Genomic DNA, 26,583 nt, shown 5'->3' with positions numbered 1-26,583 from the left:
AGATGTGAAAAATCGGGCAGGTAACTTTATGGCTGGGCAAGCAACTTTTAGCGCTTGTGCGGCACAGTTCATGTCATGGGAACCTGTAGTGGGTTCAATTCCAGCTCCAGACTTTCTGTGCGGAGTTTGTATGTTCTCCCCGTGCTTGCGTGGGTTTCCTCCGGGCACTCCGGTTTCCTCCCACATTCCAAAAACATGCATTTCAGGTGAATTGGCCGGTCCAAATTGTCCCTAGGTGTGAATGAGCGAATGAGTTGTCTGTCCCCGTGTGCCCTGCAATTGGCTGGCAACCAGTTCAGCGTGTCCCCTGCCCACTGCCCGAAGATGGCTGGGATGGGCTCCAGCCCCCCCGCGACCCTAATGAGGATAAGCGGTACGGCTAATGAGATGAGATGAGATATATATATATATATATATATATATATATAAAAAAACTACGACTTAGGTTTTTTTGGAAAGCACGTGGCTAACACAATGACTAGCATTTGGAAAACAATGCTAAAAGCATAAACTGAAAAAAAAAGAGACATAAAGTGGCTTTATCTTTTCTTTGAAACACAAACACAAAATCTTCTAACCAAAGGGAAAACAATTCAAAGAGACAGAACGCTCACACATGTAAAATAGCCGCTTGGGTTTTATTAAACATAAGGATATTTCACATTATACATCCTTTGTACACTAATTGTTTTCCACTTTTTTTCCAATTTCAAAATGGAATTCTTAGCTCCCATCACGTTTTAACACATCGAATTGAGATCGAGGAAAACAACATTGAAATGGCCAAAAATTGACACAAAGAATAACGTGGTTTAAAATCACACTGATACAACACTGAAAACGATCACAGCAATATTCATTCATATATTATTTTCCAACATTTTACTCGAAATTCTTCACATTCCAGCAGTAGCGTACATGACGTCCCTTCAAAATCATAATTTCAAAGTCAGAAATTGATTGACCTGAGAAAAAAAACAAACGATTGCTAAATTAGTGAGTACATGCTGAGTGCATCTTTGAGTTTGCGTTTTGTGTGTGCACGCAAACTGCGTCCCTTGGCTCGGATGACGACGCAGAGCTCCCTTGGACTTCATTACCCACATGCCAATGCGTCCGTATTCTATTTAAAGGGCATAAGCAGTCACTTTGGAGTAATTAAAAGAAATCTCCTTACGTGTTATCACCAAATTGTCACGCTCTATTGCTCTAGTAGTGCACTTCTGCAGTCTGCCTGGCATTCAAGTGGCCCACATCATGAGGAAAAAGCACCTTGTGTGTGAAAGGAGGGCTGACGGGGGAGTGCACTGCTGTGCTCATTATAACATGCTCACTGCACAACATTTCAGCACCTGTACCCAACTGACACAACAGCAAATTCATGACAACGGATTTCAGAGCGTTGTCTTTCAGGAATGACGACCGAAAAAGGAGCACTGAAGCGAAAACAGTTGGAAAGGTGACGGGAAATTTTACAAACAAGACACACATTATGTTTTGACTATTGTGCGCCAGTTGGATGACAAAACACTGAATTGTCGGCTGATTACTCATCATATGTGTTTTGTGACCCATGAGCTTAGATGGGCATGACCTAGTTAGGTTAGACGCTGGTGAGCTCCATCCTGACAATACATATCAAATATACGCTAAGGGTAATTACCAAAGTTCAATTAAATGAAAAATTTCCCATAATTTATAATAAACTATAGATATCGATACTGTTATATTTTATCTCTGATGCAATATTGATTTATTTTCTTAAAAATAAAAGATTTTGGCGGAGACCAATCTTACGAGGAAGTAGGATGCACCCCCTGACATTCTGCACTGGACTTGTGGTGATTTGAAAGACCCGAAACCCAGTTTCAAATATTCAAACAGAAAACACTAGCGTCTAATTTTTTGTTGTTGTCAGATATCTTTCTTTAAAATTCTGCTTTCCGAATGACCTTCACTTGGTAATCGAATATTGTATAGCTATCAAGAGCTGAAAAAAGAACTCACAGTTAATGGTCTCCATGTTTATATATACCCAGCTGTTTCGTGAAACGAACGGCATGCCGATTGGATCTCTCTGAAGGGTGATTGTAGTAAAACACCACATCGACTTGGTTTTAGTGAGGAATTTGAATTTCATTGTGCCCAAAAGCTCCAAACAGTTGATTCAGCTTGATATGTCTCCTTTAAATCTTTCACTGACAATCACATCTGTAGCCGTCAATGGCAGTTGTTAAGAATACATCTGAGTGTGTGCTCAAACATGTGTGCATGTTTGCGGAGTTTTTCATTCTTCATCACTGTTGTCATTTAAAAACGCATTCCATGGGGGAAAGTAAGAGTGCTTCTTGAAATATCAGACTAACAAAATGGAGATGCCTGCTGCAATTTCACCTACGGATGGAATTGGACCAATCACGGTGAGCCAGGCATCAGGGAGGATGAGCTGACCAATTTAATAATTGATGTGTTGGGATATATTCTTAAGGGAAACACTGCCCTCCACCACACACACAAATCAACATACTTTGTAATAATCCAAGTTTTCCTTCCTTCTTGTTTGTGCACACTTGGACGGCGGCAGGTGTCGCTTCTACGTTAGCTTCATCTCCTCTGCCCCGTTGCTCTTGTGCGAGTTGTATCCAGGCGGCTGCACGTACTCCTCAGATTTATCCCAGTCCGACACCCACCCGGTTCCACCTCCTCCGGACCCCCCGCCGTTGGAACCGACCACCTGTTGGCGCATGGCACCATACTGGCCACCGGTGAGGTACAGTTCTTCCGTCTCGTTGGCCAGCTCGTCCTCGTCGATGATGCCGCACTTCTCCTGGCTGGTGTCTTCAATGTCGGCCCAGGGCTGCTTTTCTCCCGACGCGAAAATCCCTGGAAGGGGGAATTGGACGTGTCATACTATTCGCAAACAACAAGGATATTGATAGTTTTCGCGTGATTTCACGCGCATCCTTAAACGTAAACAGTCGGTCTGATTGAATGGGTCCACCAGATGAAATTTGATGTAGTCACTAGTCTACACTAATGTTGCTGGATGTTCAAATGAAACAGGAATGGGTAAGACATTGTTTTCTGCAACTCTACTGTTTATTTGCAAGTTCCGTTACCTGGTAAATGGAGGCAATGGCAAGACCCTTGATTGCAATGCGCCCTTCGGACATTGTGGGCACGCCTGAAAAACCCTAGGTGAAAATATTGTGCAGTTTCACGGCCAAAACGAGCTCCAAAGAAAGCCCAGAGTGTCCCTAAAAGCCTAGCCGAAAAGGATTGCTTCCTTATTCGGTGAGTAGAAGGCAGAAATAGTCTCTGAATTAAAGCAATGCGACTGCCGAGGACGGCCCGCGTACACTAAAAAGCCTTGCGCTGTTCACTGGCTGAAGTTTTACTTATTTGAACCTCAACCCCTACAGCACACACTCTAGACATTTGGGTCTTGTTTGTACATTAGTGAACATTTGAACTAAGCCCGGAACGTTTAACAACAGCCAAACTAGAACTTCAATCCCCATATTTCAAGTGTCAAGGTAAACTTAAACCCATCCAGTACGGCTACGCTACCTGGGTTGCCTGGTTTTAGACTAAGTAATAGAAACTATCAATACAGTGGCTCCTCTACATAGGAGATACTCGAGATACGGAAATTCAAGATAGGAGATGTATTTCGAGCAAATATCCTGCCTGACATACGAGATCAAATCCAATTTACAAGAATTTCCAGACGCTATCACAAGAGACTGTTCGAGACCGCTCACCATTACAATGATCTCGTCCCAGTTCGCAAATGTGTTTCCTGCCATACAGACCTGATCCTGTGCTCTTATGTTGTGTGTGTTTTTTTGTAGCGCGTCTGCATGTCTGTGCACGTAGTTCAGCGCTTTATGCTACGGCAAGCGTAATGCAGGGGAAGAAACCGAGCGGACGCGACACGTAGACAACATTGAGAAGACCCCAGGACAGAAATCCACCTGTTTTCCTGTGTTTTATAGCTACTTAAGTTTAACTTGAAAGCTTTTGAAAGGCCGGGAAAAGGTCATTGGTTTTCTGTTTTACGTTTTGGGAAAATTCGCTCGAGGTACCAGAAATTCTAGATATGAACACCTATGTAAGGGTATCACTGTGTTATGACAAAACTTGTCAACACATTCCCTTTAAAAGGCGGGTTGTGAAATCTTTACCATAAAAAACGACTCCTCCATAGTGAACCAGGGATGCAATGAGGAAGACACCCTGCCACTCTTCTCTTGTCTGCAATGAAAAAGGAATACCGGTCGCAACTGTGCCCAATTCAACCGAAAGATACCACTTCTAACCTTGTGCTTGGTCATGGCTCCCACTATAAGAGGACACACCATCCCCGACAATGTTCCAACCCCGTTTGAGATGCCCATCAATATGCTGGCATATCTTGGTGCAATGTCCAAGTGATTCACGTTGAAACCTGAATGGAACGGACATCAACAACAAATAAGTTCTATTAAAAACATTCAAATTACAAGTGCAATTTACTATACACAGTCATCTCACTCATACCTGAGATCGCAAAGCCACTGAAGCCAACGGCAAGTACCAGAAAGGAGATGGCGACGCCTTTTGTGTGCGAATAGCCCACCACTAGTAGGAGGGTGGCTTCCATGCCAAAACCTGAGAAACAAATTACAATTGCTTTATTTGATCATTATCTTGTCATCAAAAGGTTCAATTGAAAAGTAGCTTACCAAATTAGTAGTATAAAACTTATTTTAGATATTATTTTTGTAATAATACATTATATCTTGTATTTTACAGTAACACAAGAATACCTGAGGTAAAGGCATGGTCACACAGCCTTTCACGGGCGTATCGCAGCTGAATCACGGCCAGAAGTTTCTGCCCGTGAAGCAGACGCGGTGGAAAATGTGCAAAATTGGCTAAACCCGCTGTTTACCCGTGGTATGCCCGCGAAACAGACGCCGGCGACTGTTCCGCGTCCTTATCGCGGGTAACCGCGGCTGCATCGCGTTTGACCGTGCTTACACGCGGTACACACGCTAATGCACGTGATAACACCGCGATACAGGCGCAGAACAAACGTGCTATGACCGTGCTCCACCCGCCATTATTAAAGCGTCCAACAGCGTCTGCTTCACGGGCAGAAATTTCTGGCCGTGATTCAGCCTCGATACGCCCGTGAAAGGCTGTGTGACCGGGCCTTAAGACAAATTGTCCAAAATTGATGTAAAGGAATTTGTAGTACTATTATTCAAAACATAGCAGAAAATCATTCTTAAAATGAGAAAAAAAAAATTATCCGGATTGGGTAAGAATTATTTTTTTGTGGTGTACAGTGGAACCTCGGTTCTCGACCATAATCCGTTCCAGAACCCTGTTCGAAAACCGATTTGGTCGATCACGTAAAATCGTTTTTCCCATTAAAAGTAATGTAAAATAGTTTTAATCCGTTCCAACACCCTGAATGTTTAGCAAGAACGTAAACATGAAGCTAACCCAGGCTAATCGTACGTTCGCGTTAGCGTAATCTTCTGTACGAAAGATTACGCTAACATGAACGTGTAAAAATTAAAAAATTAGGTCGTTTACACGTCATTTAGCACCCGGGTCTCCACAACAAGTGGTAAGCGGTTAAAGGATAAAGAAAAGAATTATGAATAGGATTTCTTACCTTTGTGGTGCTCAGCAGAAGCCATGCTGTATGTATAGCAAGATCGGAAACTCGCACACCTTCTTCATATTTTGCTATTATTTCTTTCTTAAATGCAATAGTTGTACGCACTACTCTTCTTTTTTCACCTGTAGCAACGTTTAATGCTTGCACCGAACTTCTTCCGAGGCATAATTAGGGGTTAAAACACTCCGTTCACCGATATTCAAAAAAAAAGCAAAAAGAAGTGCGCGCTCACGTGACAACAGTTCTTCACGATGGGTGGGGGCAATCTACACCCGTACGCCGCTCAGCATCGCCACTAGCGTACCGGCGTTCGAACTCCGATTTTATGAACGAAAAGCGAAGCAAGAATTTCTCGAAATTTTGGGTCGAGAACCGATTTGTTCGAACTGAGAAGCGTTCGAAAACCGAGGTTCCACTGTATTTGATTTCTTTATTATACACGTGCATAGCAAATAAAGCATAGTTATGGGGTGATGCTTACGATTCCTATCCTGAGCAGCATCTCACTGTATATTTTTTCAGTTTTAGAGACACTCTCAGTGAAATATTTTAATAATCACCCTGTTTTAAGTTTAAAAGTACTTTATTGAAATAAAGAAAAAATCAGTAGAAAAAATGTTTTTAATTTAACCTTCCAAAAATAAGACATTTCCTTTTGCTGTTCAAATCAAATTCCACAAACACAATATTAATCAGAATGTGAGATGCACAGAACATATTTTTGCAGATAAATGTTTTGGCGTTTTGCCTTCCCCATTTTAATAAAAAAAATAGAAAATGCAAGAATCACCTCCACAGTTCATGAGTTTTCTGACATTGGTAGTGGTCATCAGGTTGTGGGTTCGAAGATAGTCGGCCAGCTGGCCCCCAACAGGAACGATGATGGTCATCACTAGATGTGGTAAAGCTGACACCATGCCCACCTGAATGAGGGCAAATAGGAATCATTCTTAACTTCGATCCGCATTGTAAGTGGGACTCATCATCAAAACCGTCATCATCCGTGTGGCCATTTGACACCACACACATGGCACACTCTGGTGAGACTTAATTAAAGGTCACTCCCATTCAATCAATAAAGTTCATTGTTTGATTCTGGAATAAACCTCAGAAGAAAATGGCCAAAATCGACATTCAAACCCAAAACTGGTCTACTGCTAGCTCACCTTGCTGATTTCAAAGCCAAAGACTTCTTCAAAGTAGGCTGGCTGACTGATTAGAAGCAAGTAGAAGGTCCAACTCCTGCAGAAGTTGGCCACAATGATGGCGTAGACAGGCATGGAAGTGAAGAATTGCCTCCACGGCGTCTTGAATTTCTAGCACCAATGAAAATAAAATATATACCGTGATTGTTTATGTGTGTTTCTTTTTCCAACACATGTATTCCCAAGTTTTGGATGTGTGCATTATCCTACTCCTTAAAAAATAACCTGAAGAGGGTTGAGAAAAGTCGCCGACTCTCCGATGGCCTCTTCAATGTACTTCCTCTCCTCAGGTGTGATAGTGGGATGGGCAGCCGGACTCTCATAAGAAACCAGAATCCAGAACAGGTACCAGAATATCCCAAAACTGCCTGGGGAAAGTTGAAATGTGTAGGAAGAAAATAGAACTGACCAGTTCTACGTACATAAACAGTAAGTGCACCGACTTGTGAGGCTCACCATAAACATAGAATACAGAAGGCCACCCAGTGTACTGCACCAAAATTCCAGCTAAAGGCATGGCCACCACAGCCCCTGCATATGATCCTGCAAGTGAAAAAAAACATTGAACCCACAACAGTCAACATTTGCAAACTACCCAAAAATTACCACAAAAGGCGGTGGTGGCTAATCGACTTCTCTCTAGGGGAGGAGCCCACTTTGCCCAGATGCCATGGCAAGCCGGGTAAGACACACCCTGCAAGACGGACATGAGGCTGTCATGGACCAAGATTAAAGCCCCGCAACACGAGTTCCCAATCACACAGTCAACCACCGTACCTCAACCAGGCCTTGGCATATTCTGACCAGTATGACGCAGCTATAATGGCAGCGAGCGGCAGATGGTATCAGCATGTTGAGCGTGGAGGTCGCCACAATGGCAAAGCCGAACACTCTTCAACACACAAGAGAAAAAGCAAAGCTGTCTAAAAAGTGTTGGGATCAATTTGTTTCCGAAACTCTAGTCTTTGTTTGAAAGGGGAGAAATGCCATGCAACCTCTTATCCCTGAGGCTGCAGTTACGCTTTAGACCAGAGGTAGCAGTTGCGAGTTAAAACATGATAACCTCTGCAATGTACCTATGATTGTAAAAAATCGATTAAAGTATGAACTCAGTATAAATACATTAGTTGTTATTTATAAATTGGTTGCTCTTGCAGCTATATTACTTTTAAACCAAATTCAAGTGCTTCGGTTTTGTTTAGTTTATCACTGCTTGTAGTATTGTGTTTTTTTTTTTTTTAATATATTGAGTATAAAAAAAGATCACAAAAATGATTAATACAATTAATACTGTTTGGCTGAAAGCATCAAATTAGAATAACACTCTAACTCTCATAAATTAACATAATAAGTATTAAAATACATAAAACATTAATGTTATGTATATGTATATTTTAATATTAAAATATATGAAATATTACTTATATATTTTAGTCTTAGTAAATATGATAACATCTATATACTCTGGAAAAAAAATTGCACCGATGGGTTTAATGTACTGTTTTTTTTTTTCATTGAAGGTTGCACATAACAAAATCATCTGGACCAGAATCTATATTTCATGTATTTGTATAGTTTACTCAAAGTGACAATGTGTAATATTTGACCACTAGATGTCACTGTATTGTGTTGTGTAATCCAAAACGAGCGCAAAAAAGCACAAGGAAGAATACAAATTACGGAGACTCTAAGTGACCAAAATGCACCATTTTTCTTCTCAGTTTTTAGCCCAGGTTTCTGTTTTGTTTACCGGTGGCAGAAAAATAGCAGACAATTATGTCAGTTCCCGTTCGGTGGGCCTCATTTTACTTAAAATAAATAGAAATTCCTCTACCTATTAGTAATAAAAAAAAAAAACAACACACATTTTTGTGCACTTCTCGTGTTTTTGCTTAGTATTCAAATCAGTACTGTTTTTTCAACAAGTACTGTAGAAGATACTACTAATGCACAATGCCTCTTTAAAATATGTGTATGGATCTAAATTACATCTAGTAATAGTAATATTTCATAGATCATAAAAAAACATTTGTTCTATTCTTACAATAATAATGATGGAAAATATAACATATCATAAATTCACTATCCTTCTTAGTATCTACCTTATAACGAAATTATTTTTCTTTCATTCTTATCATTGTTTGTTCTAAAACTTCATGAGAAATGCCACATGCCCATCTTGATCCCATATTGTTTCAATGTTTATCTACTACCAATGAAAATCTTCATTACAATAATATTGCACAAAGCGTTGGGTTTCACAACTGAGAAGAAACTTTCAATGATCACGTTCCAATGCTTTAAAGGGACAGTGTGTGACCACTATATGTCATTATATTTTTTAGTGCAAGCAAAAATAGGTGCTACAAAGCACAAGGGATAGCACAAACTATAGAAACTCAAAGTTACCATAAAGCACAATTTTTTTTCTTGCCCAGCCTTCCACAAAGATTACCCGTAGCAGTAAGATGGTGGACAATCATGTCAGCTCCTGCTAGGCGAGCATAAAGATATGTAAAATCAATAGACATTTCTTGACCTAAAAGTATTTAAAAAAAAAAACATATTCATATGACAGTTCATGTCATCTTGCTTATGATTCAAATTAGTTTTGTTGTTTTGATGAATGATGTTTTTAGTAATAGGAGGTGCTAAATGATACACAATGCCCCTTTGAGTTCAGCCTGTTCTACTCGTACAAGGTGGTTCCATTGAAGGAAAAAAAATCACCTGTTGGCTGCAAACTTCTGACATATGAAACCTCCCGGGATCTGCGTAACGATGTAGCCCCAAAAGAAGGAGCCGTGGATCATGCCCACCGTCTCTGGATCCCAAGTGAATTGCGCAGCCTGAACAGAGGCAACGATGACTTTAGATCAAATAGAAATTTTTCATTTTCAAACAGCGAACCCCACACAACTTTCAGAATACAAAACGAAAAGTCATCAAAATTGAACTAGACACCGGATGGGACTTACCACAAGCACTTCCTTGTTGCCTTTGTAGACTGTGTGGTCGTTGACCATGCTCACGATGGCCACTCCCAGATTGCAACGGATGCCGAAGGAGATGCAGAAGCCGAGACCGGAAAGGATGGCGATGATGTAGCGTCTGGGCAGGCCGAAGCAGGTGCAGTCCACAACGGGAAGCTCTTTCTCCTGCACCAACTCGGGACGACCCTCGGCGGACAGCTCGATGGTTTCTCCATTGGGCTGCTGCTTGTCAATCAACCTGAGAAAATCATACCTCTCAATCCCAGCCAATTGCTTCCTTTTGATTTTGATTCCCCCTATTAAGCGATAATAAACCTCATAAACACAGCAACACATACTATGTAGAATAAAAACATGGATAGTTTGTGTAAATCATGTTTTTTTTACAGCATATCAAACAACTAATACAAATAATCATTTCAGCATATTTCTTAGTTATTTTTCCCACATGCAATAAATTTAGTGTTGCTCACTACACGAAGCAGTATACATACTTGTCTACTTATATGGTTTCCTCGCTTTTTATACATTTTTTGACCATTTCAAATTGTGTACACCGTATAACACTCTTTGTACGGAAAAAAACCCTTCGGTTTTTGTTAGACCAATCTAGTTATAGGCTCTAATCCACTCTGACATCCTTGTTGCAAATTAAACTAAATTGTGACCGTTTCTGTGACAATGTAAAACCATCTGTATATCAGATGAAATGCAAAATCCTGCACTGCTACAAATAAAAAGGAGCACTTGAGGCAACACCTTCAAGTTAAGCCCAATTTGTTTGTATAGGCTTTAATCACCAAAAAGTCTCAAAGGCCTGCACAAACAACCATTACAACATCCTTTCATCTGAAGACTACCCGAGGGCAAGGAAAAACTCAAAAACTTCAGGATTAAAAAAATGAAGAAACCTTGATAGGGGATTGCACATGGGGTAATTCCCCTTCCAACGAATGTTGCAAGGGTATCAAGAGACAACACACCATCAAAATAATTAATGAACATAATAACTGATATCCTGCGATGCGCCACTTTAAGGGTAGTGATGTCATAAACCAAGTCTCGTTCTGAGCACCTACACGACTCACGTGTACACTGAGCTCGCTGCACAATGGAGAAAGGGTGACCATTTGTACTTTCGAAATAGGATTACGGTAATTATCTAGCACAGATTGTGAAAGTCAAACAGATGGAAGGGCCAAATACAAAATTAAGCTACACGCCGAAGGCTGGACTGATCAAATGGTGACATTCTTGTAAATGCATAAAGTCTTGTGGTTCACAGTAAAATGAGATGAGGTTCCTCTCAAACACACGGTGCCTATTGACTGAACAGGAAGAAGAGATTGAGCAGGGTATTATCTCATTTTCTTTTAAGGAGTGTTATTTACATGCATTTCGTCTTTTTCTTCTAAGTATTATTTTGCCAAAGCGCGAAAAAACATGCCCGCGACTCACTTTTGGGTCCCGACCCACCAATTGAGAAACACTGGCCTCGTGTACCTAGTTAAATCTGCTGACAAGCTAACAAATATATTCCAGTATGATCAGATGAATAAAGATATATTTTCTTATGGCTTTATCACTAATCTTTAATTTTCAACTGGCACAAAAGACAGACGACTTGGATATAAAAATTGTCACGACCTTCCCCCAGAGTGCGCTAACTGGGTTTGAAACTGAACACACTAAAACCCAATCAGCACACACCTTTTTCCGAATTATTCCAAGCCTTTATATTGACTATTGGGGCAGCACAAAGGGTTGGGTCATTGCATTTGCCATTTCCATGCTACTCTGAGCTTGTCTTCTGTCACCATGTCAGGTTTGTTTTTTGTTTCAGGTTTGCTAGTTATTTTAAGACCAGTTTTTTTGCATTTGTTGTTCCTGGTTTTGTTTATAAATAACATCCTTTGCTGAGCACACCTTCTTCCATTCGGGCTTTTGGGTCTACCTCCTCCAACGAACATAAAATTAAAGAAGCCAGTTTTTCAGGCACCATCAATCAGTACATTATATTTTGGTTGAAATCACTTCAAAGAAAAACTATTTTCCATCCTTCACTCAACTACAGTACAATCGAGTGCAGGAGAAGTAACGGAAACTGAAAAAAAAATACACAACGATTCCTGGTGTATGATACAATAACGAATCAAGATCACCTTAGGAGCCAAAGGAAACCTTTTCTGGGGCGGGATGTGGCCCACATGCCTTAACTTTTATAGATGTGATCTAGGATTTATATCTCAGTAAAACTGAATGAGCTGGCAGCAGCGTGCTATCAAGTTTTCAGAGCACAATGTCAACTTAAATGGAAATATTCATTTGCAAAGCTTAAACTAAAAACGTGCAGATTGCACTTAGCAGCTGAGAGATGTTCAGAAAATGTGTGTTAAATCAATTAAAAGTTTATTATCGGCGATCTGAAGCTAGATGAAAAGACGTTAATGACTGAATGGAGATATTTACGTAACATCTACACATATGTTATATTTTTTCCACGACATTGTCTTTTCAATGACTGTCTTTATTTTATATTTAAAAAACGAGGTGCTATTTTGAAGCTTCTGCTTTAGCCTACACACCTTTTAGCACATGTTTATGTATTATGTAAAGAACCTTTTAAAAGACCTTATTGTACAGCTATTTTTTTGTGCAAATTGTATGTATGCCCTTTTTTTATTGGTGGTTGTATTTTTTGTTGTTGTGCCCAGAAAGCCACAAAAAAACACGCACACAAAAAACTCTAGTAAGAGAGGACTTTTTCATGAGAAGCCTTCATAAGAAGGGGCATATTATACTTTTGTCATACTTAATATTATTATTTGTTTAAAATATTATATTCATTCTTCTATTATGTTTTATACAGAGAACGTGTGATGGAAAATCAAAAATGATTATTTAGTCTTTAGTAAAAACTTAAATGTGCACATTTTCCAAATTAAAAACCCAACAAAGTCATTTGAACCCTTTTTTTCATTTTTGTATAAGCGGCATTTGTAGAGTTTAAATACATAAGTGACTTGAACTATAACTTAGTTACTTTTAAAACCAAGTAGAGCTAATACCTGACTAACGTCCACAGACATTTTTTTTTGTGCATTCTCTTTTTTTTCCAGCAGATGTCCATATTTTTGATTTAATGTCTGATACTGCTGCGTGTAGCCACCCGGCAATAAACGGGAAAATTGTGTCTGCTAACTGGCACAGCAAACTACTGCTAAACTCAACACAGTAACTAAATACCGTATCAGCAGCAGATGGCGCCATTTTAACGAATTACCCGTAGTTGGTCGAAACCAATCCTGGTCGTTAGTCGGATTCTCACTGCAATCAGTAAGACAATTTGGTTTATTTTTAAAAGATGTCCATCTGTCAGTAACTTTTCAAGGTAACTGAATAAACTAGCAGACCAATGCTAACACAACAGTTGCGCTTGCTTATTTTACCGCTGAAGTCAGCAAAGAGAAATGGTTTACTGTATATGAAAACAGACCCATAATTTACCGCCGCTTTTTGTTATTTTTGTACGTTTTGGGTATGCGTGCTTCCCTGCTGGTGTACCGTGTGCCCACCTTGCTTTGAGCTCACATCCAGTTAACCAGTGAGCTGGAGGCTGTTGTATAGAAATAAGTGCAATCGTCTCGAGTATGACTTCATGGAATTAGGAATTATCTTTTATCTTTGCACGGGAAGCAATCAGTGGTAGAGAATGAAACATTTCTCTGCCGGGCTCTTCTTACTTGAGCGCACAACATGGGGCAAGTCACAGTCCAACGCTGGTTCATTATTGATGTGTTTTTGGATGACTTAAATAATTCAGCATGGCTTTTTATACAGTAATGTGTCACTATGCGTCAATCTGTTTCTTACTCACATCTGCAGTTAACTCCACTTGCCTGCTCAGCATCACTCACCTCCTTTTTTTCATTTTTATAACCTTACATCTTCACTACAAGAACAAAACGTGTGAATAAAAATGTACTTTGTAAAAGCTGCATTTTAGAAATTGTAGGAGATTATCTACAACTGCGCCTCCCTCTTCCTCGCTCAGGCTTTTCCTTTTAATCTGTCACAACATTGAGATTAGGATTACAAAAATGATGTAGTTCCGGAAATGAATATGGAGTGGTACAGGGCGTGGTTCCCCCTTGTGACGACATATATATTCCAGCCCAAGTTTCAATCATTTTGGTTTTGCTTTGGCTGTGGCTTTTAAAAAGAAAAAAAGAAAATGTGACCCCATATCTCAAGGTCATACAGTTTTGTGTTTTGTTTTCTGATGTAAAGATACGTTGGTTTAGCTGGGGTTTTCATTTGTGAATTTTACTCAAAGTCATTCTTATGGATGGTTAAACTGTGTCACTGCATATATATATATATATATATATATATATATATATATATATATATATATATATATATATATATATATATATATGTATATATATATTGACTATGTGATTTAAGGTGGTACAAACAAACTGAACCTGACTTGACTTGACATTAAATACCACAAAATGAAATCTTTACCTCCATCATGGTCCCCAAAAAAGCTGAAATAGTCTCATGCAAGTATTCTGTTGTATCCGGTCATCACAATTAGTGATAGATAAATAGTTATCTAGTTTGGAGTAGTAATATTATTATTAATATATTTGGCTTCAATGTATAATATAGTACTTAACAACATAAAAATATGGAAATAAGTTTCTACTTCATGGATTTTGCCGACCACGGGTTGTTTTTGGAACGTAACCTGCGATAATTGAGGGTTCCTTGTTTTTATGCAAGTAAAAAGCATACACGGGAAAGGTGATACTGAATATAGTTCTCAAGCCATGCCTGAACCGTGCAGGTTTCAATTAGAACATTGAATTTAATTTGTATCAAGTTTTGGAGAATATAAGTGTACATTGGAATACAAAATCCGTATGTGTGTCAATGTTTTTTTCCAGGGTAAGAGTTACATACCTACTGTTATAGGCCTAAAAAACTGCAAAAAGGTTTAATAAGTTCGATGATTATGAACAAACAACGAAGCACCCCGCTGCTGCCCTTCTCCTGTGCAAACTATAGACCTCCTGAAATCGGACTGAAGTGCAGCGCAAGCCCCCTCATTAGTCATAGAGACAGGTTGCAGCCTGACACTTGCACATATGCTACCAGCTAACGAGGCTAGCCCACAGCCAAAACCACCTCTAATTACTGCTGCGTCTCACTCAGCCTCATTGTAGTGTACAGTAGTGTGGTCTGGAATGTACCTAAACTTATGTATGGATTATCCGGGACCAGAGGTGGGTTGAGTAGCCAACAATGTTACTCAAGTAAATGTACTGTTACTTCAGATTCAGAATAATGTGACTCAAGTACAAGGAAAAAGCAGTTATCAAAAAATGGGTCAAAGCAAAAAAGTACTTGGTAGAAAAACCTACTCAAGCATTGAGTAACGTCTTATATATTGATTTGAAAAACAACAAGAATTATTCAATCAATTTATCAAATCATCAAAAATCATAAAATCGACAATAAATTACATTTAATCCAAAGAATGATTTAAATAATCAAGGTAAATTTGAGTACTTTAATAAACAAAACAAAATTAAAAGTATAAATCAAAGAACAAGTAGTATATTTAAGCCCCAGTACTTTTTTACAGGCTTTGCAGGCAAATCAACAAGCTAGCCCATGAAGTCGTATCAATTGTGTGTGTCTCAGTCTGAGTGAAAAAGGGAAAATTACGTACATTACCAATAATAATGTAGAACTATGCACAAACTGAATTGATATTTTAGGAAAAAAATCAAATTTTCGACTAAATTATGATACGTAGCATTTTTTTCACCGTACCACAAGATGTCACTGTGTTGTGTAACTCATTAGAACTTTGAACCTTTTATACTAAGCTAATTTGATTTTAACTCTGAATTTTTGAAGGACACACAACCAAATGTTGAGTAAAAATATTGATTATTCAGTGCAACCACAATTAAACAATGCAACACAAGAATACACTTTACATTTGTTATTTAAAACACATTAAATGAAAAGCACACCGAACCTGAATTAAAACATTTACAGATGTGGGTGGGTGGATGTTTTTTCCCTTAACTACTAGGGCTGTAGGTGCACCATTACCTGTGGTGTGTCTTGGGAAAGTACAGCCTTGTGGCACACATCCCTCTCCAGGCCCACAAATGTTTGCAGATGTAAAATAAAAAGTAATTCAAAACAATTTCAACCTTTACACAGTCAACAACACAGTATCCCTGGAACAAATATGTCGTTCATGGACAAACCAGCTAATTAAGCCTGTTTGTTCAACAACTAACACTAATCACTAAATCAGACTCGTGTGAAGTCTAAACTGACTGACTGACAGACGCATACGTACGTATTTAAATAACGGGTTCAATGTAGGCTAATGTAGCGGAGAAAGAGTACACTTTCCTCTTCACAAATATACTTAAGTAAAAAGTATAGTAGGCAGCCCAGCAGAGCAATGGTTAGCACAAGTGAGGCACAGTTCTGAGATCATGGGATCAAACCTTTCTGTGTGGAGTTTGCATGTTCTCCCCGTGCTTGCGTGGGTTTCCTCCGGGCACTCACGTTCCCTCCCACATTCCAAAAACATGCATTTCAGGTTAAACTGGCCTGTCCAAATTAGGTGCGAATAAGCGAGTAAGTTGTTTATTTCTAAGTGCCCTGCGTCTGGCTGGCAACCAGTTCAGGGTGTCCCCTGCCCACTGCCTGAAGATAGCTGGGATGGGCTCCAGCACCCCCGCGACCCTACTGAGGATAAGTGGTGCAGATAATGGATGGGTGGATGGAAAAAGTATAGTGATTTAAAAGTACGGTACTCCTCGAACTACAAAAGGTCCCAAAACTTACTCCAAGTATATGTAGAGGAGTAAATGTAACTCGTTACTACCCACTTCTGATTGGGACTAAAGCTTTACAAAGGAAGGTTTTCCTGGAATGCAATTATTTTTCTCGGTAACAAGTATTGTAACACGTTAATAATAAAGGGTGTGTTACCCTGCTACTTACAGAGGGCAGATCTTGAGTGACAACATCCCCTAATAACTGGAAATCCAAAACATTAGTAAACACAATCAAATTTATGTATACACAGCTTTTTACAGTTACGGTGGCGCTGTCTCAAGAACAGAACATGGACACACTGAATTTTTCGTCATGGAGATACTCTCCAAAACCTATATACTTGCATCCAAGCCGTATTTCCAACTATAAAATAAAATACTGAAATTGGAAGTCAGTTTCTATGCATATATATGTGTGTCTCCAGTACGAATGGTAGGTAGTGTGACAGGAGGGAATCATATCTTTTCCAGGAACAGCGTGCCAACTCAACCAATGCAACAAACTTAGGCACAGAATTTACAGTAAAAGTGTGCTGAATTTTGGTCCTTTTATTTTGTAAAACATTTTTTGCAATGCACCATGCCTGGAGAAAAAAAAAGCAATCACTTTTTAAAATAGAGTAACTGTAACTTATTACTTATTTCAGGTTTGCCCCAACACTGGTAATATCAAAACATTTTTTTATATTTATGTGTGGATGTTTTTAAAAAATGTGAGAACAAGATTCAACTGCAGGGGTCAGGAGCCTTTTTGAACCAGAGAGCCGTAATAGCAGAACATTAAGATTTTTTTTTCTAAGAGAGCCATACCATATATTCTAAGACAAATTTCAGCCAAACCGCCAAACCCGCTCTCCAGACAAAATTAAATTAGACTCGACTCTGGGCCTATCAAAAATAAAACGCTAGATGTGATTTGCATAAGTTTAATTTTATCGAAGAGCCATAGGAATCAATGAAATGAGCCATATATGGCTCACGAGCTATAGGTTCCCGACCCCTGTACCACTGTATACAAGAGTAGAAGACTAGAATCAACTTTTTTTTATGGTACAAAAACAACAAAATAAAAAACAGTATTCATCAATCATTGCAGTCAAGTTTATCTATCTATCTATCTATCTATCCATCTATCCATCTATCCATCTATCCATCTATCTATCTACCTTGGTCATATCCCTCAAGAGGGGTGACCAACAGCAAGCCAAACACATACAATAAGAACATTTAAAAAAAGAAAATAAAAAGGGAAAAAATAGAGAAAAAAACACCACACAATAAATTTTTGGACCATGGCCAACCCAAATGTCCGAACACCCAAACAAGTTGGGCACCTCGGCACCGAAGTTGGTCATGCTTTCGTCCCTCCAGATGAAACAGGACACGAGAAAGCAGCCACGTCAGGGTGACACAACACACTTCTGTTCAACAGCAGGGCCCGACATCTTTCACTGGTTTACCCCTGCCGCATCATACGGGTGCCCTGCCCATCCCTTAGAACACGTCTAAACATCCCACTATCCTTTCAACACCTCTCCACACATTCCTATCACCAACAAGAGCTCTAGCTTCCACTAGATTTAGACCTCATTCCTGCAGAGCACTCGTAACACCATCCATCCACATCAATCGCGGCCTTCCTCTTGGTCTTTTCCCATTGACTTTTGCTCGGTAGATCCTCTTCAACATTCGCTCCTCATCTATCCTCTCCATGTGTCCAAACCAACCGAGTACTCGCTTATCCACATGCTTTACCGAATCTTACTGCAATGTGTATTCTGTGTAGCACTATTTAGTTACTCTATATAACACGCTACAGTGGGCATTTGCACGTCACACTGGGTATTTGTATATTGTATTTTTTTGGCTTTATTTTTGTACTGTTCTCAGCTCAGGGATGCTGCTGGAAATGTGAATTTCCCTGCGGGGATGAATAAAGTATCTATCTATCTATCTATCTATCTATCTTTCTCAGTTCCACGACTACTCCAGTTCTGTCTCTCACAATTTCATTTCTCAATCTGTCCCATCTTGTCACTCCTAACATACTCCTCAAACAATTCATCTCTAAAACAATTAATTTCCTTCTCAAATCTGCCTTCAGGCTCCAAGTCTCTGCACCATACAACACAGTCGGAACAATCACACTCTCATACAGTCCCCTCTTAACATCCATACTCATAGTCTTGAGTCATGTTTACCAAAGTGATGAGCAAAATAATGCATTCTAGACTGGGAACTCAAGCAGTTATGTTAGCGAAGAGACTAGCAGCTTCTTCTCAGCTGGTCACAACTAATGAGCAAGGTAGGAGGCCTCTGACCTAAGGCCCTCCGGAATATCCTCATAATTATCACAACAGTAAGAGCCTGGAGCAACTCAGCTTTCCACTCCACCAACGGACGTCTTTTGCACGCTCAATCATAAAATTTGCATTCAACTTCTGCTGGGGCTGGGATGGATATGCATAAAACTGGCGCTGATCTTACTCTCAAAAAATCCCCCAAATTGGGTCAAAAGCAGATCAGCCCAATACTTGGGTTGATTTGACGCAATGTCCTGTACTGTTTTGCAGAAACAACGGACAGAAAATGTTCGGTGTTTTGATTTTTGTTTTATGACATAATAAAGCTGAGTGGCACGGCGGCTTGGTGGTTAGTGCGCAGCCTCACGGTGCAGAGGTCTAGGGTTCGATTTCAGCTTTATGTCTAACTATTTCATTCGTATTTGATTTTAAACAAATGTGTGTGTCTGTGCATTCGGGGTTCTGGTTGGTTACATGTGTAAAAGTGAGTAATATTATTCTTATGTCGCTCATGGAATGCTTTTCAAACATACCTTTGAGCTGCAATTTGTCTGAAAAGTGCTATACAAATACATTTTTGAATGATTTAAATAAATTTTACAGTATTTTGTGTCCACGTTTGTTTTCCTTGGATATAGGTCGGCACAGAACTTGTGACTTAAGTTAAAAAAAGGAATTTTTCTCTGAACCACCAGACCACAAGATGATATCCAATGTCCGAAAGAAAGTTACTATTCCAATACCATCAACAAGCTCAAACTGCAATCATAATGTAATAGTCATCAAATAATAGTGTGCCGAATATTAGCAGAAACAAAATCGTGCGTTAACTGTGACCAACATGTTGGTTTTTGACCTCCGACCTTTGTTTTCCGGTATATTAAATGATGAATTCACTGAGTGTTCTCTGTAATCCTCACAGCATAAGAGGATGATGGAGAGAGCGAGACAGCCAGGAAGGCTGACAGCAAGCACATTACGTAACAGCGGGCGCCTTCCTGATTAGTCGCCACAATTGATTAACATTGTTCTCAATATAAACTCTCAACTCGCGAGGCAAATATGGTTCAGGTGGCCAAATTCATACTGCGCCTTTTCTTGGTTGGCATGTCTCTGGCGCTGCTTCCGAGCGCCATGCTCGCTCCCTGAAGTGAACAGATTGGGTCTCGGTGGGAATATATCACCCAGGGAGAAACCCTTCCTTTCTCATCCTGTCACACCAACTCAGCATCCCCCTTTAACACGTTACATATGTAGTCTTTTATAGCTTTTATTTGAATAACACAATGGTGAAAGGGTCCATCCTTCCATCATTTTTAACATTATGGAGTACAGTTTGCTGTAACCAAAGATACACCGAAAATTATTTGATAGAAACAGTCTCGCAATATACAGAAATTCCTCGCTTAACATAAGGGTTACGTTCCAAAAATAATCTGTGATACGCAAAAAAGTTCAAACCTTTATTTCATTTTTTTACTATTATTATATGCTATATATACTAAAACCAAAGAACAAACCCTACAGGCTTAAAGGGACACTGTATTATTTAGTGCCCCCTTGTGATGAAACTAATCTGTTCATTAAAAAAATATATCTATTTTATAAAATAAGCAAAAGCACATCAACTATCCTACAAACATGCATTTTTTTAAATTAGCTTTTGTTTTTACATAACTTGAGCCTCACCTAATGGAAGTTGACATGAACGTCAGCCATATTGCTGCTAGAAGTACCCACAAACCTCAAAAAGCCTGGGGGGGAAATGATACGTAAAATAGTGTGTTTCAATCAGTTTGAGTATTGGTAGTTTGTATTTTTCTTTGTGGTTTTCACATACCTGTCAACCTCCACGGCACCATGGCCGTACAAACTGTCGTATTTTCCTGTGTAAAATACAAAATAATCGTACACCATATTTTTTTTTTTTTCGGAATGATGCATGATGGGAAATCCCCAGGCGGCAGGCGCATGCGCACATTAGCATCAAACCGCTCGCTTCGTTTGCAACGAAAAAAACGATACCAAGATAGAGGCTTACGCGGCGAACTCGTTAGACTTGATTGATTTGCCGTTTCATGATAGTCTGTGTTTACTGGATGGTACCCATAATTGACAAACTTGCGTTTTTCCGTACGGATTTCCTTGTACGTCGTATTCTTTTTAAAATGCCTAAAAAACGTACTTTGTACGGCAAAACTGTACAGGTTGACAGGTTTTCAGAACATGTTTTGGTTAACAATTGAAAGCACAATATGAATGTTTTTTTTAATATATTTTATTTACAAATAACTACTGTATGGTCAAATAATGATAAGCGGTAGACTGTTTAGCCAGGGGTCTAAAATGTTGAGCCCACAGGCACCAGGTAGCCCTCTGAAAACACCTGAGTAGCCTGCAGACAGGTTAAAAAAAACCTCACCAGTGATTGGTCATTGTGATTTTCCTATGAAATTTGATTTCCAACTGGCATGATGTTTTAGTGATTGACTAACCCTATTTTAACTCACTTTCTAATAATTACAACCCAGTAATAACCTAGTAATTACATGATACATTGTCAAATGCACATCAAACTGGTAACCCTTCATGCCAATCAGTAACAAAAAGTTACTCTCAAATTAAAAAAGGTTGGAGACTCCGGTTTATTCAAACAGAATGCAGAACACAATGCACGATGCATATCTTAGTAATTGTGAAATTGTTAAAAAACACCTCTATTGATAACCTATATTTCATGTTGACAATGTCTGTGTATTATTTATTTTTGCAAAATCAGTGTCAGCCTGGTCATCCTGGAAGGGAATTACCTCATGTGCGGTCCCTTCTCAAGGTTTCTTCATTTTCCTCATGTTGAGGGTTTTGAGTTTTTCCTTGCCCTCATGTAGGTTTTAGATCAGGGGATGGTGTAATAATAGTCTGTGGTTTGCAATAATCTGTGGTCTGTGCAGCCCTTTGAGACTCTTTGTGATTAAGGGCTATACAAATAAACATGACTTGACTTGAAAAGTAAACTGTGTTATAGCGAAGGATTACTGTGTAATACATTATATTCTTGCTATTTAAAAAAAATGTATCTCTATTATTTGGCTCTCTTTTCCTCATTGTTTTGCACCTTTTTTTCCCCATGCAAAAAGTCCATTCATGAAAAAAATACAAATGTCAAAAAATCCCCAAGATAAATCTCTAAAAGACCAGCCACGATATAAACTTTTCTAAATTATATTTAAAAAAATCTTCAACATTTTGTTAAAAGGTTGCATTGCATATGGTTGGATTGCAATGCAATGAAATATGTGTCTACATGTAATCTGCATGTGTGCGTGTCACAGTGTCTCTAATCTGCATTAACAGTATGGATGTCATGTATGTGAACAGTTTGAATTTATAAAAGCCGCAAGTATGGCCAGAAGATCGTTTGTAGTTTATATATCTTGTCAAAGCAGAAGACTGAGAATGTGAGATAGGTATACATTTGATACCATATATATTAGAGATCACATCTCACACATGATAGGTATTACTACATTGGTTTATCTTTACAAAAAATGACATACATGTTTTTTTACATTAAGATATTATTCTTAGCAACAATCAGTTTGCATATTTTAAGGCATTTTTACTATTTTCATTGCAAGATCCAGATTTTTAAATAGCGATATTGGCTCCAATCCTGAGTACTGGTTACAAAAGCACAGTGGTATTGAGACTGATACAACGTGTCAGTAATCACTCCGAAGACTATGCTAATCGACGGTTGGTCATTGACTATTGACACAGATGCTCTACCCTTCACTAAAAAAGGTTGTACAAAACTGAAACGACAGACACGAATTGGAGCGACAATGTGGCATCATGGGTAAGACGTCTGCTCAATATGCTGGCTTTGAGAAAATTGGCTATTTTGTCTGGCAATCGTGAATGAGTGACACAAGGTTGACCAAGTGTCAGGATCATTTCAAGTAATCACATGTTCGATACAGTTGACCATCCAAAGTATCGTCAGGACACAGGTGCAATAAAAGGTTAAAAAATTATTACCGCACTCAACCATAATTTGAATATTTTATCAAAACCACCAAAGCAACAAGCCCCTGTGCATCATAAATGAAATTGTAGCACTCTGGTGGATGTAAAATGGATTAAAAATGGATTAACTGCTACTTTCTGTGTTCCCTTGTCTGTTAATGAAACAAACCTGTCCTTGTGTCAATTGTCAGGGGAAACTTTTTAACAGCGATGCTATCATAATCGCTAAAAACTAGAAAGATTTTGGTTGTCATGTTGAAAAGTGTGTACAGCAAAGCACACATTTGACCCTCCGGCGCTGCTGCTTGTTCCTACCTACAGGAGTTTAATATAGAAACAGGAGATGCATTCTGATGGAGAAAATCTTTAAATAATAAATGAACTTCTGGCTGCTTTCATCGTGGTGGGATCGCGCTTTTGTCTGTGAGTCGGTGAGATTGCTAACTGTAGCAAGGCGTGAGAGTGGGAGGCGCTCGCTCAAAACACACCCAAACATCTGCATTAAATTGATTCCCCCCAATGTCTCCTGTTTGGATGGTATATGCACCCGGCCATGGATGTGCATGTCTGTTAATCTGCAGGCACGGTGAGATGAAAGTTCCCTGAACGAACGGATGGACGAGGAGGGAGCGGCCGCAGGAAGTGACATGGCGAGGGTGGCGCGAGTTGGGGAGGAGAGGAGAGTTGAGGGATTTGCCGGGCTCAACATCTGGACTGAAAAACAGGCTATTTCAGGACGGGATTTATACGTTTGCTCGCTACCTCAATCCAGAGAGAACGAAAGCTTAAAGTAAAGGTTAGGGCATGAGCTCCTGGCATTGATATCCATCACTGTTTTTATTCACATTCAAATATTTTTTTTCCAAATATTAATTATTAATACGGAAAAACATTTGTGTTTGGTACGAAAATACTCAATTGTTGTTCACCCAGATTGTGAATCACTGCATACTTCATTATTAAAGTAATAGGTCGATAACAAAAATGAAAAATAAAATTGTCATTTTTTATTTCAGATCATGGCTTTTTGACTCTTGCCTCCAAAAAAGGGGAGTGGAGGTGCAGTTTATTAACCAAATCACAGATCAGTTATTGAACAATTATTTTGTAAAAAAAGTATATTAGCGCATGCTGTTTTTCGTCAACAAACCAACAATTTTGTGACTTTTTCACCTTTCGGTCATTTATTACGCAACATCGAGTTATTTGTCACTTTTTGACGACATTGGCACATTTTTATCAGCCTAAGAGAGTCGACAAAGTCATCTCGAAAGTAACTTTTCCACCGCAAAAGAATGTGGACATCTCGGTTAGATATCTTGATTGACATGCACATGAAAAAGAAGAAGTTTAAATACCTGTTAATTCTGCCCAGAGTTTTGGCCGCAGCCGCCTTGAACCTATCTGGTCGGACCTCCATCCTCCTTTCTGCGCGCAAACGGCCCGTTTGCTCCTCTCTTGCGTGAACGCGCACAGCACACGCGCACACGCTTGCGCCCGCGCTCTAGTGCTTACCGACTGGGAGGCGAGAAGACACATGAATTGTGGCAGAATTATTTACACGTTATAATGTACTAAAGTGGGATAAAGTATGAATAGTATTTTTAGAAAAGACTGAGATTTTTTTAACTTCCCCTGAATAAAAAAGTCAGAAATGTGCTAAGTGTACAAATGTCCATTATTTTTCAATAATGTTATAAAACTTTTTTTACCCCAAATGCTAAACTAATGGACTTCATATAGGCTGTATCCCTTGAAAATATTATTTGCGTTGGCTTATTGATCAGATAATTTTGTTTTTAATATTGGACAAATGAAAATCTGATTTTGTAGCATGCCACTTCCTTATTTGACTATTGTTGTTTATATGTGACGCTCTGTAGTTTGTTGTTTTGACATCATTGTCGCCATCGGCCAATCATGTTGCTGTTCTTTGATACCCACACCCCCTTTGAGCTGATCTGTTTTTTTCTAACCTTGAAAGTTTAAAAAAAGAAAGCTGAGGGGAAGCACCAGACATGGAGAAAGGAATTCATTTATCCAAAGGCTCCTCACCCTGCATCTCCTTGCAAGTTTAAAATCATTTTACGTTTTCTCTCCTGATTTAAAGTGTCTTCTAAAGTTCTAAAGAGTAAACTTAACACCTTTTAATGAAAATGAATTAAAACCCTACATAGTCAAACATATGTTGTTATTTTGACAAAAAAAAACTTTGCTCAATGTGATCTGTTTCTTATTTCCACGCTTTTATTTTTCATTGTAATCTAATTAGATCATTAGAGTTAAAACACGTTTCAAAATGCTAAACTAAGGGGTGATAGGCTATACTTCTTTTAGATTGTAGTAATTCATCTCCTAGCATAGTGTTTTTTTTATCTTCTGGACACTGAAGGTCAAGAGTAACATCATTTCAATTCTCTGATTAGGCGGCAGAATTGACAAGTTGACTTTGACTTTTACTTAAAAGAAAAATAAACTAAAACCATACGCAGTAAAAATATATATATATTTTGAAAGGCATGTTTCCTCAATATAACCTTTCTTAATCATTTTACTGCTTTCATTTCTCATTATAATCAGATTTTTTTAAATGAGAAAAAACGATTGTAAATCTAAAAAACAAAATCTAACAATTATCTGCTAAAACTATTTTATTTGGGAAGCAGGCCCAACGTTAGTAGTAAACCAGTCAAATAAATAAGGTCAACGTGCCATCAAGAATGGTTAAGAAAATCGAAATCAATACAAAAGCTAACAAATTTATTGTAAGGGCTTTCAATCAGCATACAAGTAAAAACCATAGTTGCAGTCAAGTTATTACATCTAATAACTGTCATCAGCATATTATCTTTAAAGTTCTCCTCTGGTATTCCCAACCACTCAGTAAAACCAAGTCTGAAATCAGAGTATGAAACATAAAAACCTAGGAGTCAAATTGTCATACAAAAAAATCCATGCATAGGAAATGATTTCGTTTTTTTTCTCCAAGCTTGATGCCATTTCCGAACCAAAAGTTTTCAAAATGAATTAATAAATGTATGCACTAATTAATAATGACGATCCTTGCCATTGAGCAGAGAAAATGTGTACGTTTAGACGAGATCGTTACTTTGGGTGGTCACCATGTCATTTTTATTTGGTGATGCTGTTCCAAAGCAAATTAAAAATGAAGTGCATGGTGTTTGCCTTGATAACAATTGGCAGAATGTTGATTTTTATAAGGTTGCTGTGACAGTCTGGCTCCGGTTGCATGAAGAGCATAAAGCTTGTACGAAACGTGGTGCAAATCAGGGCGAGCAAATATTCGCACTACTAAGAGGACTACTGTATACTGCACAATGCCAGACTCATTTCACTGCCTTAAATCCAATGTTAAAAACAGACAAACAACAACAAAAAAACGTTATCATAAACAATGTTGCTAAAATAAAATTAAAACAAATTGCTTCAAAAAGAACCATTTTTTACGTTTATACAACTTTCACTATCTAT

General features: G+C 38.8%; 1 protein-coding gene across 1 annotated transcript; it reads right to left on the bottom strand.

Moving 5' to 3' along the window:
- Positions 1-615: 615 nt before the first annotated feature.
- slc17a7a (solute carrier family 17 member 7a) lies at positions 616-24,559 on the bottom strand. The gene is made up of 13 exons (XM_088333104.1): positions 24,450-24,559; positions 9,861-10,113; positions 9,613-9,731; positions 7,660-7,774; positions 7,489-7,576; positions 7,339-7,425; positions 7,108-7,250; positions 6,844-6,993; positions 6,468-6,600; positions 4,543-4,653; positions 4,323-4,450; positions 4,188-4,257; positions 616-2,883 (listed from the first exon to the last, which is right to left on the bottom strand). The coding sequence occupies exons 1-13, from the start codon at positions 24,509-24,511 to the stop codon at positions 2,594-2,596; spliced, it is 1,749 nt and encodes a 582-aa protein (XP_088189230.1). The 5' UTR covers positions 24,512-24,559; the 3' UTR covers positions 616-2,593.
- Positions 24,560-26,583: the final 2,024 nt, after the last annotated feature.

The sequence above is a fragment of the Urocampus carinirostris genome, chromosome 1, assembly GCF_059441175.1.
Source record: "Urocampus carinirostris isolate Australia breed hairy pipefish chromosome 1, RoL_Ucar_1.0, whole genome shotgun sequence".
NCBI classification, from domain to species: domain Eukaryota; kingdom Metazoa; phylum Chordata; class Actinopteri; order Syngnathiformes; family Syngnathidae; genus Urocampus; species Urocampus carinirostris.
This window is presented reverse-complemented; position numbering and strand designations above follow the sequence as displayed.